Source organism: Centropristis striata, chromosome 23 (assembly GCF_030273125.1).
Source record: "Centropristis striata isolate RG_2023a ecotype Rhode Island chromosome 23, C.striata_1.0, whole genome shotgun sequence".
In the NCBI taxonomy this organism is placed as follows: Eukaryota; Metazoa; Chordata; class Actinopteri; order Perciformes; family Serranidae; genus Centropristis; species Centropristis striata.
This window is the reverse complement of record NC_081539.1, coordinates 9,846,552-9,861,602: the sequence shown is the minus strand read 5'-3', so window position 1 is coordinate 9,861,602 and position 15,051 is coordinate 9,846,552. Positions and strand designations below refer to the sequence as shown.

The window sequence follows — 15,051 nt, the reverse complement described above, 5'->3', positions numbered from 1 at the left end:
GAAATTTTTCTGTTAAACCTCCCGAGGCCCCCTGAGCTCTATTTCCTCTCATTCCCTCCATCACCTGGATGTCCCATTGTGCCACCCCCTCCCTCCCGCTCCCTTTGTTCTATGTTTAGAAGGTGTGAGAGTTGCTAAAGTCCTCCACGCGGTCGACTCTTTCCACCCCGACGTGAGTGCGGGAGAGAGATAATGAAGGAAAGAGAGTTTCCCTTTGTGCTCAAGTGTCTTCTGCCTCCTCTCCTCCGCGCTCACTAAGATCTGTCATCTTTTATATCCCAGGATTCTTTGCAGTAAACAAAGGCCACTGATTCATCCTGACAGCCTGCTCTCTCTCTCTCTCTCTCTCTCTTTTTCCCGCTCTCCTCTCCAACCCCGCTCTCAGACATACCAGCAGTCGTCCTCGCTGCAGTCAAAGAACAGGAAGAAGAATAGAGGTAAGCAGAGAAGCCACCTGTTCGGTTTTCCTTTATTTGTCACAGTCCAACACTTGCTACTCATTCACTCTCTCAGGGATGCCGAGCTAATGGACGTTGTACAAAAATGTGCGAGCAGCTGCTGCTTCAGTTGAACTAATTATCTTAGTAACACTTTATTTCACGGGGCTGTGATTTGCTAATAATTTCCTCGAAAGTTTCAAGTAAAAAAACATGTATTTCAGTTCTAATTAGAGGCAAAAGTCTGAGACTTTTAATTGCATTGTGTTTTTAAGCAGAACCACTAGAATTTCCATTAAATAACCATCTCCATATTAACCCAAATAAACATCCACCCATTATTCTCTTATAATCAGAAGTTTTCTCTCCATTGTGTGCAGCCTGTAGACAGATTTCCCATCCAGACGTGATTTAAGACATGACAATTTTCTGCTTTGCATAATAATCTGAGACTGATACGGTTAGTCCAGAATCTATTAATATGCAAATATTGCTCATTTCTTCTCCGCAGAATTGGAGAAGTCTCCGTCTTCAGTGAAAAGTCCAATTTTAAGCACTTTAATATTTCTGCGTGTGCAGCCGACCTGCTGCGCACTCACTGAGAGACTCATCGCAGCAGCTAATTTGGAAAATTACAATTTTCAAAAGCTCCATTGACCACAAGCTCTGCATTTACCCTCGTATTTAGCACCAAAACACACTTATTCCCCATCAGTCTTCAGTTACAGAGCGCTGTCCTTCGAGGAAACTGTAGTAGAACCAATGGGCTTGTAAAATGAAGAGTTTATTTTTATTTTTCCAGACAGAGAGTGAGTGCAGGTTTGTCTTTTGGATCGTGGATCTATTTTATAGACCTTTAAGTCATGGTATCTGTCTAGGGCTCACAATAAAAACAATATGTACTTCTTATGATTATATATTGTAAGGATTAAGTCTACATTATTATCTTTAACTTGCATATTATTTTTTATTATTATAAACAGTATTTTTTTAAGCCTTTTGCCTCACTAAAGACTGATTTATATGTCGATATTTTTGCTTTTTATTTTTTATTTTTCAGTCATTTTTGTTGTATTCATGCATGCGGCATACATTTTTAGCAAGGTTGTGATGATTATTATTATTTTACTTTGGAAGTTCATTCTCAGCTCCTATAATGAGTCTTTAATAAGCTGTGTATCCAAAATACCTATAATAAGGACAACATTTTAATTTAACTTTTGTCCTTCCGGGTCCAAATTGACCTGGTTTTGTTTGATTGTTTTTATAAAGCACAACGTATAAATTATAATCCATTTTCAAACTTCTCAGCCGACTTAAATCCAACTCATTAACACCAGTTTTACACTTTTTGGGGGGGAATTTATTCATGATATTTTGTTGCAATTAGATGAAAGGCACTCAAATGAAAACAGAAGGTTAATCTGCTGAGATATCAATAAAAACTTCACTTTATTAGACAAGTTGTGGATTTATATCTCTGGAGTTGTCAGATAATTAACCACAACAGAATAATTTCATAGTCAGGAAAAATATTTTTCTTACATTTCGGTGCAGAAGACACCACTATATTTGCATTTTAACACATCGAGCACATTTCACAGATCTTTTACAAGTCCAGAGCGGTCTGCAGGCGAGGCAGCTTTCCATCTGTTTGCCTCATACTGCACACTTAGTCCAGATGAAAATCCAGTGATTCAGCATCTGTTTCTGTTACTATAAAGATGAAAATCACTCCTGTTTTAGTTGCATCTGTTTGCAGAGCATTAAAAGTCCGAATATGTAGTGTTTTCACAGATAGAAATGGTGTTTTATTCTTCATTTAAATAGAAGCGAGGTTCAGATGATGGACAATAAGTTAGTTTATCAAAGTGATGAATCATTTCCTGTTGTTTAGATAATTTTCCTCCCTAATTGTCTTCTCTCCAACTCTCTGGTATCAGTTTCTTTGCCTTTTTGACCAATTTTTTCTCTCCCTTCACCACACTAACGAGGATCAACATGTTGGAAGTGATTTTCTTTCACTTGTTTCACCATCTGTCATCGTGAGAAGCTCCCAAAGCTTTAGCTCCATCTGCACCTTTTTTTTTTTTCAGGCGACAGCTTTGTTTGTTTACAGCAATTAAACCAAAGTTTGAAAATGAATGTGATGATAATGATGTATTGATTGTTTTAAATGCTCCGAGTAGCACTTTATCATACAAGTTTCTCCTTTTCTTTGGAGGTTGGAAAATGTAAAAATATATTCTTCTTCATTTGCAGAATGAAAAATGAACGGAAAAATGACAAGTAAAATATTTTTTTTAATGTATAATAATAATAAATAATGCACAAATAAATGAATAAATACATAGATAAAAAAAGTAAAAATAATATTTAGCTAATGAATTAATCTTTTTTTAAATTAATGAAAATAAAAAAACACAAAATTAAACAACTTTAGAAAAAATAACAAATTTTCTGAAGTTAATTAATTAATTTTTTGGTTATTTTTAGTAAAAATAAATAAATGAGTAAAATCTAAATTTAGTAGAAAAGTAAACACATAGGAGAATGAATTCAAAGATGAAAAAAATATTATAAAATAATATTAATATAATATAATAATACATAAATTACTAAAAATAAAATAAAACTGAAATAACCATTTTATCAATTAATTTATGCCTTTATCTATTATACAATACAAATTTTGGTATATTGCATCTAGTGTACTTAATCATGTCACTTATTTATTTAGTTTTTTAATTTTGGCAGCTTATGCCTCTATATATTCGTTCCATGGCTGAGACAATCTTCAATTTCTACATCGAAGAAGTCTGTTCCAAAACCAGAAACTAAATTGTTGATGGTATCAGGCCTTCAGTGTGGAGCTGCTGCACCGAAAATGAATAAAAAATGGCACAATTTCAGGATGTATAGTTTCCCTGATATCAGAGAACATAACTTATTAAATATCTGCAGAGTCTCTGCAGACTTCAAACCTTTGCACAGTCTGTGTTTGAACTTTCTTTCATGGTAGAGGGTTGTTTCCTTTAGAGATACACTGTACGCTGCACTTTCCATTGCTGCAGGAATTAATGGAATATTGAACTGCATTCCTCTTTAAGACTTTTGATAAAGCACAATAAAAGTTTCTCTGCGGCCCTCATCTGGGAGCCAAGTTTCCCCGGTAATCTCTAATGAGGAAGGCTGTTGTGAAAAATGTTACAGGGCTTTTATGCCAGGAGGAAAAAGCCAATTTTTATTAAACACCTCTTACCTTACCGCAGTGCCGCAGTCAAATCCAAAGACTGAACTGTTGCCAAGAATTATTGCAACATTATTCACACTTCTGTGAGGGAGCGAAACTTTCCAAGCACCTTTTTGAATGACGATTTTTCTTTTTTTTTCACCACATTCTTGATTTAAACTCTCCCTGTCTGTCTCTCATGTTCCCTCCGTGTTGTTCCAGGACGAAGTTTGGCCTCCCTCAGTCGGAGGCGTGTTTCCTGCAAGGCTCTGGGCAGAGGAGACTGCGAGGGCTGGCTGTGGAGAAAGAGGGATGCAAAGGGTTACTTTTCTCAGAAATGGAAGAAGTACTGGTTTGTTCTGAAGGACAACTGCCTGTACTGGTACATCAACGAGGAGGTAAGTCTTATATCCGTCCTCCAGCCTCTTATCTGGACTTTTATTGACACTACAATGTACACTCAAAAAAATAACGGTAACACTTTACAATAACCAACTAAGTAATGTTTATAGATGGTTTATAAACCAATTATTAACCATTTACAAAGTGCTATATGTATTCAATCTTTAAATGTTTTCAACCAATTTCTTAAAGGTATATGAATCATTTCAAAATCAGTAACATACCTAATATGGTGTTAAAAATGTTATAATGAGTGCAACTAAAACTATTAATAAACTTAGTTATAATTGAATCATTTGTTAATGTTAAAGTAACTATAAACTTACATTAACATACCATCTATTAGCCATTTTTAAATGATTTGGTCAGCTAAACATTAATAAAATTATGTATTTACCATTCTAAATGGTCTATAAACGGTTTATAAATGATGATTAAACATTAATAAACTCTGTTTACCATTTATAAATGATGGTTGTTGTAAAGTGTTACCAAAATAACTTATTCCCAGAACGAAATAAAATTCTGGAAATAATTTCCACCTAAATAAAATGCTTTAATTTAGCGAGAAACAGTTTTGTTGAGTGAACAAAATGTAAATATGTTGGGTCAACATGATGTATTTGCGTTACTGTTACTTAAATACCAGGGGTCAGTCCAACTAGATTTGTGAGGGTAATTGTAACATACGAACATAATTTTCTTGGGCCATTTAAACGTGTATGACATTATTAAGAGTTACTTTATTTAATAGGGTAGTTACATCTACTTTTTGAAATAGTGCAGGACATGAATTAGTTGTGCTGAGCCAACAAAACAAAGTTAGGTTGAAGTGGTTTAGCCTAAAAGATTACCTTTATCATATGAAAATGAACATAATAGTAATTATTCAGGAAATAAATCATTTTTAAACAGAATATTATATTCAGCAATTTAATAAGGCTGTTTTGACATAAAGTATTCTAGTAAATTTTAAAGTGTTGCATTTTATGCTAAAATTACATGTTTTTTATTTATTTATTTATTTTTTTAACTTTACTTCTTTTATGCACATTTACAGACAATTAACATGATAAAGTAAAACAAATCAAAACATCTTGAGATTGGGTCTCATCTGTCACACAAATGGCACTGTAGAGGGTATTACACATATTTTATCTGGTTCTGTATTCCAAAAAAAATAAATAAATAAATAAATAAAAAGGGATAATTTAGATAATAATAGTGTATAAGAGTCTTAAGCAATATAGTCTGTAACTGGGGCCCACCTTCTCATAAAAACAGGTACTTTTAGCTGTAATTGGGCAGTCATATATTCCATCATGTAGACATGCTTTACTTTCTGTAACCACTGAGTGATCATGGGGGGGGTCTTTCTTCAAAAACTACATGTTTTAAAACATTTTATTTAGTAGACGCTACATGTTAGACTAAGGATAAGGTAACAGACACCCAGTTTGCTTTTTTTGAGTGTATTTCAAGTTGCATTTACCCAGAACATATTTCATTGTGTTCGGAAAAGTATCTGAAACAAAGAGGCAATGATGAAATTTGTCCTAATCTGTGCTTGCTGTAGCATAATAGGAGCTATGCAAGTAGCTGAAATAGTTCTGCTGCTGCTCTGTGACAAAGACAAAGGGAGAGAACAGTGTGCAGAAGTTAGCCTCAAGTCAAGCTTTATGTTCCAATATTACAGCTACAGGAAGAGTTCGCCTGCAGTGGTAGGAGGCGAAAGAGATGTCGGCTTTAATTTGTGTAAAGTATAAGTTCTCTCAAGTCTTTGAAATGTTTCAAAGAGGAACTTGGTGGTTTCTAGCCATGCTGGCAGCAGCGAGGGTCGAGGGTCTAAGATCACTTTGGTGCAGACGGCAACATCTCTGCTCAATAGATCTCCACCATATCTGTTTCACATATATCCAGATGCCCAGAGGATGAATCTTAATAACTTCTGCTGAGTGTTGTGCACATTCACACTTCACAGGAGCGGGCTCAAAGTTCTCTTCACACGGATTTAAATGAACTAGTTCACGACCATCGCTCACAGTTATGAATTTTGAACACAGTTCCCAAAAAATGAACTAGTTCATGTTCATTTCCCTTGTTTGGCTGATGTTCTGACTTGACCTGCAATTTGCATAAAATATGTTTGTGGGTTTTTTTTCTGTTTTTAAGGCAAGGCAAGTTTTTTTGTATAGCACCTTTCAACAACAGGGCAATTCAAAGTGCTTTACACAAAACATTAAAGTATTTAAAGAGACATATATAAAATGACATTCAAGTATAAAAAATGAAGACTAAAAACGAGCAGATAAAATATTAAGGAAAAAATATAAAAGTACATTCAAATATAAAATTGAAAAATTGAAAGCTAGCTGATAATATTATCTTTTTTTCAAATATCAATTGAGTAAATGTTAGAGTGCAGTATTACTGAAAGGCAGTGGCAAACAGAAAAGTATTTTTTTATCAAATATCTACAATGCATCTTTTTGAGTGATGCAATACTTTAAAAAAGGGGCAGAGTATAGGGAACCAATAGCAATGCTTTAATTTGTCACATGACCTCCAGGAGGCCATATTGAAACCCTATTTTGCAGACTTTTCCAAAGTAAACAGCTTTGCCATTTTGCTGCACAAAAAATCACTCAAAACGTCATTTTCTGGCCCTTAAAAATATATTCCTACTAATAGGTGAGTAAACCTTCATTTTGGATAGTTTCATGCAATTTATTTTCTAATTAAATAATGGAAACTTGTTTAAATGCAACTGTTGCCCTGATGCAACAATGTACCATTATGGAAAATTGCTATGTTGATTCGAGGGAACAATGAACCATTATGGAATCAGCATGGCAGCATGAAATATTGGTAGTGTGCAATAAGGTATATGCTCAAAAGCATACCATTCATCATAATTTTGTTTTGATCTTTACAATTTAACGATTTTAAGATATATTTGATGTTGTTGCAGGAAAGTAAAGTTCAGGCTTTTACTATACCCTGTAGGCCATATTATAGTGAATTTTGCATCATAGTGAACTTTGCATGTCTTATTTGCTTATAATCTCCACACATGGCAACATGCAGCAAACCCCAAAAACTTCCCCCAAAAAACTAAACAAAAAAATATAAAAAAACAAATTTAGCCATTTACAAATGGTGGGTTTGTGCAGGATGTCCTGTGTTGTGAGGTGTTTCCAGTGTTTTAACGGCAGCACAACCACTAACCACAACTGTTGCTAATGAAAAAAACATATGAGCAAGTTGAGTTGAGTAGAGCCGTACTGTGCCATGCAGCGGAAATGCGTTAGTCTAGTTTATTTCAGCACAAACACTTAATAAATGCTATTTATGGTATCTACAGCATCACACATGTAAAAAAAAAAACCAACAACAACATGCAGGTTGACCCAGATGGCTGTTCCAAGCAGCTGCTTCTTGGCCAGACTCCAAAGCAAGTGTCTGATGGAAAGTCATGCTTATTTGGAAAGTGTATCGGAGACAGATTTATATTGTTTTGTGTGAGTTCTTGTTTTCCAGAATCTCTTCTAGTGCAAAGTTAGACCCACCCATAGAGTCACGACAGAAATGTGGAAAAATGCCAACTAACTAAAATAATGACAAATTTCCTTTAGTCTTTTCCACTAGCTTGTTTTTTATTTGAGCAACCTGCCGATAAGGGAATATTTGAAACGCATTTTTGAGATGCTGATTTTAGAGGGGGAAATTATTGATAACCCATATTCTGGCCTATATAGATTTTTTTTTCTTTTATATGGATTGGATAATATTTGACATTGTTAAACATTATGCAAACAATATATTGTATTGTCAGCCAATTCTATGAATGATAACTGAAAAAATAAAGAATAAATGGGAATAAAATAAGTAGCTAAATAAACATAATTACTGTTCAGTTTCAGTCAATTGCTGACAAAAAAATGAATAAATGAGTAGCTAACACCATAAATCACTAAATGACGCCAAGCAACATTTTCTGGGTTATATATTGTGTAAAAAAAAAGATTTCATAATAGCACATAACCGATATATATATCTTATTCTTTATCTTACTTTTGATATCTTTCATTTCTCCATCAGGATGAGAAGGCAGAGGGTTTCGTCAGTCTTCCAGAGTTTAAGATCGACCGGGCCAGCGAATGCCGCAAGAAGTAGTAAGTGCACGATTGCATATTCATGTGTTTATACTGGCACATGTGCCGTTCTCATGCTCTCTAAATGTTTTCCTGCAAATATAACTCCCTCTGTTCCTTCCGTGTCTCTCTAGTGCTTTCAAAGCGTGTCACCCCAAGGTCAAGAGCTTCTACTTTGCAGCAGATGGAGTGGATGACATGAACAGGTACAGCAGCATGTTCTCAACACAGAGGAAGGTTACGCAGAAGGGCGAACTCCCTGCTGGGTGGCAAGAGTGCAGCTTCCTGTTTAACTATCCCCCAAGCACGATGCAGATATGTTATTTTATTTTGTGATGAAAAAATAGAAAAGAAAAGAGGCCTGTTTTTATTTTCCGGCGCTGGTGTGTATGCAAAACATAATTTGCAAGATGCATTTCCACAGAGGCTCGACCTGTGCAGAGGCCGCTGTCATTTACATAATGATCTGCAGAGAGGGTTTTGTTAAAACATATTATGAAAATGGTTAATTTGCCTCAATTCCATTGAGTTTGAAAATGCAAATTATAATCAGAAAAGTCCTGTTATATGGTTCGATTGGCTTATGACCTAACATAGATCAAGTCCACCAGAGCAGATCTTTACATCTTTACATGCTGTAGTGCATTTTAATAAGCTATGCATCAATACAACCCTTACATCCCAGATTTAATAATTTGTATTGATGTGTGTCCATACTAATGAAATAAATTGCTAAAAAGTGCAAAAAAAAAACATTAAAAAAAATTAAAATCGTTTTTTTAACTCATATTTTTCTAAATACAGAAATGTCATAGCTGTATCGCTCAAAAGTGTAAATGGAAAAAAGTTGCTCAAAATTCTGTCAAACCACAGGAAATTCATTTTGAGTGTGTTCATAACTTACTTTTTGAGATACACTAATTTTTATGAAATATACCAAAAACGTAAATAAAATGCATATTGTGCACAATTTGCAAAAACAAAGCATGTACAGCAAAATTACCTATTTACAATAGTTCAGTTAAATCTTTAACCCTTTATGACCTACCAACATGTCCACCAGAGCAGATATTTACATTTTTACATGCTGTAGTGCCATTTTTTTTTTTGGGAGCATTTTAGGGAACATTTGGGGAAATCTGCGTTATCACTTTTTTGCCGAGAGTTAGATAAGAAGAAGCAATCACTAGGCTGAGCTTAAAAAGACCAGAACTAGGGGGAAACAAACTGACTGTAAACCCAAGTTGTATTATTTTTACACTCTTTTGTACAGATTAAACAAACAAGCTGAAACATTTTAATTTCTGGTCTTAAAAGGTGCTGGTCAAAAGATTTTGTTATATCTGACACTGAGTGGCAACCTCTGGGTCTGAAATCTGCATTTTCTGAAATGGCTAGCAGGGTGGTTGCAAAAACAGGTCAGTTTGTATGGAAGTCAATGAGAAAATTACCCTACTTCTCACTTGATTTCTGACCTCAGTAAACATTTTCCTAATGAGTTTATGGACTCAATCACTTATTTCCAGTCTTCCTCAATTTAAAATGATGTTCATTTAGTAAATAATGAGTAAAATAGACGATCTTTGACCCAATATTTTAAAAATTATATATATAATTAATTTCTACCTCTCTAATTAGCTGCTATGAGCACAGCATGCCACAATCTTTCAACCAACTGGTGTCAGGTTTTGGCCAAGAATTAAAATACCTGGAATAAAAAAATATAACACCTCTCTTTTTTTTCCAATTTTAAATCAGTGGAGTACACTCAGTAGAGTTTAATAATATTTATAATAAAACTACTAATAATATTAATATGAATAATTTAATATATTTCGTATAATATGTTATATTTTTAATAATCTAAAATATAATAATAATAATTAATAATATTATTGATATATTTTTAATAATCTAATATATATTATAAAATGGAAAACTTTAATGGAAAACATATATTATAAAATAATAATATACAATATAATATTTTTCTATTTTATTTTTTTAATAATATAATTGAATATAATAGTAATATTCTCTTTTTAATACATGTGGGTTGTCTTCATATTTATAGGATGTTCTGTTGTTCTTTAAAAGCTCTCTGTGGTTAATTTATGTATACTTTTCTCTCTTTAATTATGCCATAAATCTATAAATCCTAAACTTAAAAACTAAACTTCCTCCTCCTCTCTGTCAGGTGGCTGAGTCGTCTCAACATGGCCGCCGTGGGCTACGCAGAGCGAGAGAGGATACGCCAGGATCAGGGTGAGGGTTCGTTATAACGTCTTTAAACACTTACACACCCATATATGGTGCAGTTATTGTATTATACTCCTATTGATAGATGGATGGAAGGTGTTTCTGACTGTGTGTGTGTGGGTTTTCCTGCAGATTACTGGAGTGAGAGCGAACATGAGGATGACACCACCTCCAGCCCCAAACAGGACAGTCCCCCACCTCCATATGATACCTACCCACGGCCTCCATCAGTGAGTCACGCACACACACGCACACACACAACGGTATTACAACACTCACATAAAGTACATGCTGTACTTGAAGGCAGAAATCACGCTCGGTGCTCCTCCGCAGTCCATTTTAACAGTTAAACTTGTTTCCAATTTAGCCTACAGGGAGTGGTGGAGCTATATTTGGTATAATTGATGCTATAATTGGCCCTCACGCTGCTTTGCTCCACATTAAATGCGTTTTAATTTTTTTTATCTTAGGATCGAATGAAAAGCTGAGACAACAACACCTTAGTACATGCTGTTTTATTTCAAACAATTACCAGACACACAGGCAAAGATAATGATATTTGAGAATCCTTGTGAGTTTCTGGTTGTTGGTTTTTCTACAAACACTCATTTCCACTCATGTCCAGACACTCATTACTTCCTCTTTGTCTTCCCGTCTCTTCACCTACTTATTCAATCATCGCCCTCCCTCCTCGCCTCCGGATGAAACAGTTTTTCAAGTGTGTCATTAAAATTGAATGAGACCCGGCGATCAAGTGACGTCTGCCGCATTTTCTCCGTCTCTCTCAGATGAGTGCCTACTTGGAAGGCCGGACCACTCGACTGTCTTCCACAGAGACTTCTCGCTCTCGCTCCTCCCAGGAGGACTTCCTCTGCGGCGAGCCACCCGCCGTGGCTGCAGAGCCGCAGTACCACCCCGGGCCTCTAGGGGGAGGCACCACTCACAGCGGGAGGAAACCGGGAGGCAGCAGCAGCAGCGACGTGCAGTACAGATGTGATCCTGTAGAGGTGCGTAGAGGTCATAACTCAACAACTAAAGGCCGGATTTATATTCATTTTGCTGTAACTATTCTAAGAATTTCATACCGATGCGGTATTATCTTTATTATTTGGACTACGATACGATATTTGCTGATATTACAAGATTTAGATTAAATTCAGGAGGCTGCGATTGATATTAGCTAGTTGTATCAACTCAAAAAAAGCTAATACAATTTTTATTTCTGAGATCTCCAAGCATTAAAATGAAAATCTATTCTTCTTTTTTAACATTTTTAAATAGCAATTAGATAACATAACATAACATTTAGATAGCATGTACATTGCAAGAACAGCACCCTCAGAAAAAAACTGTAAAAACAAAGAATAAAAAATATAGATAAATGAGCAATACTATATAAAAATAATATGATAATAAGTAAAAAGTGACAAAAGAAAAACAAAATAGTGCACATTATTTAAAACAGCAAACATAGTTAGTTTCCAATGCCAAAAAGAAAAGAAAAAAAGCAACAACTTAGCAATGCAAGAATCTCGCATCGATATTTTCACTTTGCATCACTGATCAGAGAACACATATATCAATGCAGATCGATGAATCGTTACATCCCTAGAATATTCAGGGTCCTCAGACTATTAAGAGTAATATTCTTTAGACTTTATTTTCTTTTTCTTAATGCCACAATCAGGTAAAAAATAGTGTTACATTCAGGCTCCCCAGAGGATGAACCAGTGCCATGACGTGACTTTTCCACTTCTTAGGGCTACTGTGTATTTTGGCTGTTTTTTTTATTTTTAAGTATTTCTCATGCTGCAGAAACCACTGAGAGTGAATTTTGTGTTATTATGCAGTTACCATTCGGGGTCCTTTTTTTGAGAATTGGTTGTATGCCACATAGCAGTAGATAAAGCGGAAATGCAATGCAATGCAAATTTGTACACGACTTGAGAAAATGTCTTTTTTTGCCTTAAACTGCATGTTATCAGCATAAAGTAGGCATGCATGTAAATAAGGAGACTTGTGGGAACACAGAGAGCTGATTTCCATTCAGATTGTACGTCAGAGGTCACATGACCGCTTTAAAACAACTTGACCCTGACATGCTTGAAGTCTATAGATTTCTTAGATCTTTTAGTGTCCTATAATATCAGTATGTTTAGCATGCTCCTAAAATTGAGCCTGCTACGACCTCTGAATATTAACTGGATTTATACTGTGGGTGTTTTTGTTTTCGGTGCTCTGCACAGACCTACAGACAGTATTTTAAGGTTCAGAAACTGTATTTGAATACATTGAGTACATTTATTTTAATGTAAGAATTTTTTTTAGCTTTGTAAACTGCTTTTTTTAAAAGGTGCTATATAAATAATCATTATTAATATATTGATATGTAGGCTATTACTACAAACACTCTTGTGTTATATCACAGTGTCAGCTCTTGCTGCAGGCTGCTCTGAGGTGTAGCGTTTCTTAATGGACCGCACGCCACTGTAATATAAAAGTCTTTAGTATTTTGGACTCTGTGTGACTCTGCAGCTAAAATTGTGATGTCATAATGTAATTGGCGCACAATTAGCTGATTACATCCATCCTACCAGTAGGGAGTCTTGATTCTAATTACCTCAGAAATTATTATAATGGCTTCTTGTCTTGTCTTCCAGACAAAATGTACAGTCTAGTCCCGTTGCCAGCAAGGCTCTGAGGGTGAAGTCTCAGTATCTTCTTCTGTAGTGTTTGGGATAATTAATGTTCAACCTGAAGTGCCACAGGCTGGTCTTATTTATTTATTCATGAGTCTTAAATTCACCGAGTCCACAAGTTTAGGAAAGTAGTTTTTTTATTGCACAAAAACATGCAGTTTAAAGGAACCAGGCTCTTCAATTTTACTTGTTTTTCATGAGTTTCCATCACTTTCTCACGCTTTCAGTGCTTCATCCAGCTTTGTGAAAAAGATGTTTGCGCATGTTCAAAAACCTGTTGCTATCCAAGACTTTCATAATGTTTAAAGTAGGTATAATCGCTCTTAAAAGCTGAATAATATCAGCATATCCCACATGCTTCATTTTAGTCAGGCGGCTTAGGACCAGATTTTAGAAGAATGGGGACATGCCGGACAAAAGCACAATATTTCACATGCTCTCCATCAGCATTGGTTTCAATTTTTGATAGGAGCCACTTCATCAAGATGGCAGATCGGAGATGGCAGCCATATAAAATCTATGAGAACCAATATATCTTCCAAACCACTTTTTTTTAGTGTTAAAATCTACATTTTTTAGGTCAAGGAATCATTTAAAGCTATTGAAAATATCACTAGATGATTATTGGATCAAATAGATATGTTCATTTTGGCCATGCATTTACGAAATTCCCACTCTGTTCCTAAGCGGTCTGACATATATTAATACAGGTCATATGCAATGCATGCATTCTGAAAAATGTATAACATGAATACATTTAATTAAACTTTATTAGCATCACTTTTATCATTTATTACATTTACAACTACAAAGATCTTTGCAATTCCAGTGTGCCTTCATGCATGAGCACCAGAGCAACTTGCACCTTTAGTGCATGTTATCAATTTTTCAGAATACATGCACTGTATATGACCATTATAATACTCATCTAGTGATGTTCTCAACGGCTTTAAATGATTCCTTGACCCAGAAAATGTAGATTTTGACAGCAAGATTGACCTTCTGAGTGGCTTGGAAGATATATTGGTTCTCATAGATTTTATATGGCTGCCATCTCCGATCCGCAATCTTGAAACCTATGCTGATAGAGAGCATGTGGAAAAAATGTGCCGCTTTTGTCCGGCGTGTCCCCTTTATTTATCTAAGCCGCCTGACTATTTGGAATAACAGCTAAATCTGAATATACATAAAACATGTTGCACATGAATAATATTACTGACAGATACTTGTTTATCTCTATTACCGTTTCCTGTAGTATCGATCCAGTCCAGCGGGGGGCAGCAGTGAGACGGGGTCTCCGGGCCGATCTTCCTCGTCTCAGAGACGTTCCTGGCAGGACCTGATCGAGACGCCGCTGACTGAAGCTGGACTGCACTACCTGCAGACTGGACCACTGGGTAAACAGCTGATAACTGTCTCATTTAGATAAAATACTTGAATTAATACGATTATCGGGTGATAGAGCCTTATGTGTTATGATTACGTTCAGGTCTCAAAAACCCCCAAACTGTAAAATATTTCACACATTTCACCACAATTCTGAAGGTGTTTCCAGAATCTTCAAAGAATATTTTATTTGCAGCAGAGCTGCAATGATTATTGGACTAACCAATTAGTAGATCGATAGAAAAATAACCACTAACTATTTTGACACTTGATAAATTGTTGAAATCTTAAAAAGAAAATATAAAAAAATACAGTTTTTTAGCCTCTGAAACAGGAAGATTTCCTACTTTTTGCTGTGATATTATATAACTGAACACAAAAGCAATAACAATCCCAAAGCACATAAGCTACATCTCTGTTGAGTCATCTGCACAAAATGAATGAGATATAAAACTAATTAGCATTGCAAGACTGTCAACATA

The 15,051-nt window shown here is 35.2% G+C and overlaps 1 protein-coding gene across 5 annotated transcripts in view; it reads left to right on the top strand.

The window, feature by feature from the left end:
- The window catches only part of cnksr2a (connector enhancer of kinase suppressor of Ras 2a), a 103,226-nt gene that overhangs the window by 51,780 nt on the left and 36,395 nt on the right, over positions 1 to 15,051 (top strand). For 3 of the 5 annotated variants that reach the window (XM_059326552.1, XM_059326550.1, XM_059326548.1), the window contains 8 exons: positions 386 to 437; positions 3,892 to 4,067; positions 8,173 to 8,246; positions 8,360 to 8,431; positions 10,423 to 10,496; positions 10,617 to 10,714; positions 11,273 to 11,491; positions 14,439 to 14,580. In XM_059326552.1, coding sequence (XP_059182535.1) covers positions 386 to 437; positions 3,892 to 4,067; positions 8,173 to 8,246; positions 8,360 to 8,431; positions 10,423 to 10,496; positions 10,617 to 10,714; positions 11,273 to 11,491; positions 14,439 to 14,580 — 907 coding nt within the window. The remainder of the gene's footprint in view (positions 1 to 385; positions 438 to 3,891; positions 4,068 to 8,172; positions 8,247 to 8,359; positions 8,432 to 10,422; positions 10,497 to 10,616; positions 10,715 to 11,272; positions 11,492 to 14,438; positions 14,581 to 15,051) is intronic. The other 2 variants (XM_059326551.1, XM_059326549.1) reach the window with 1 other exon arrangement.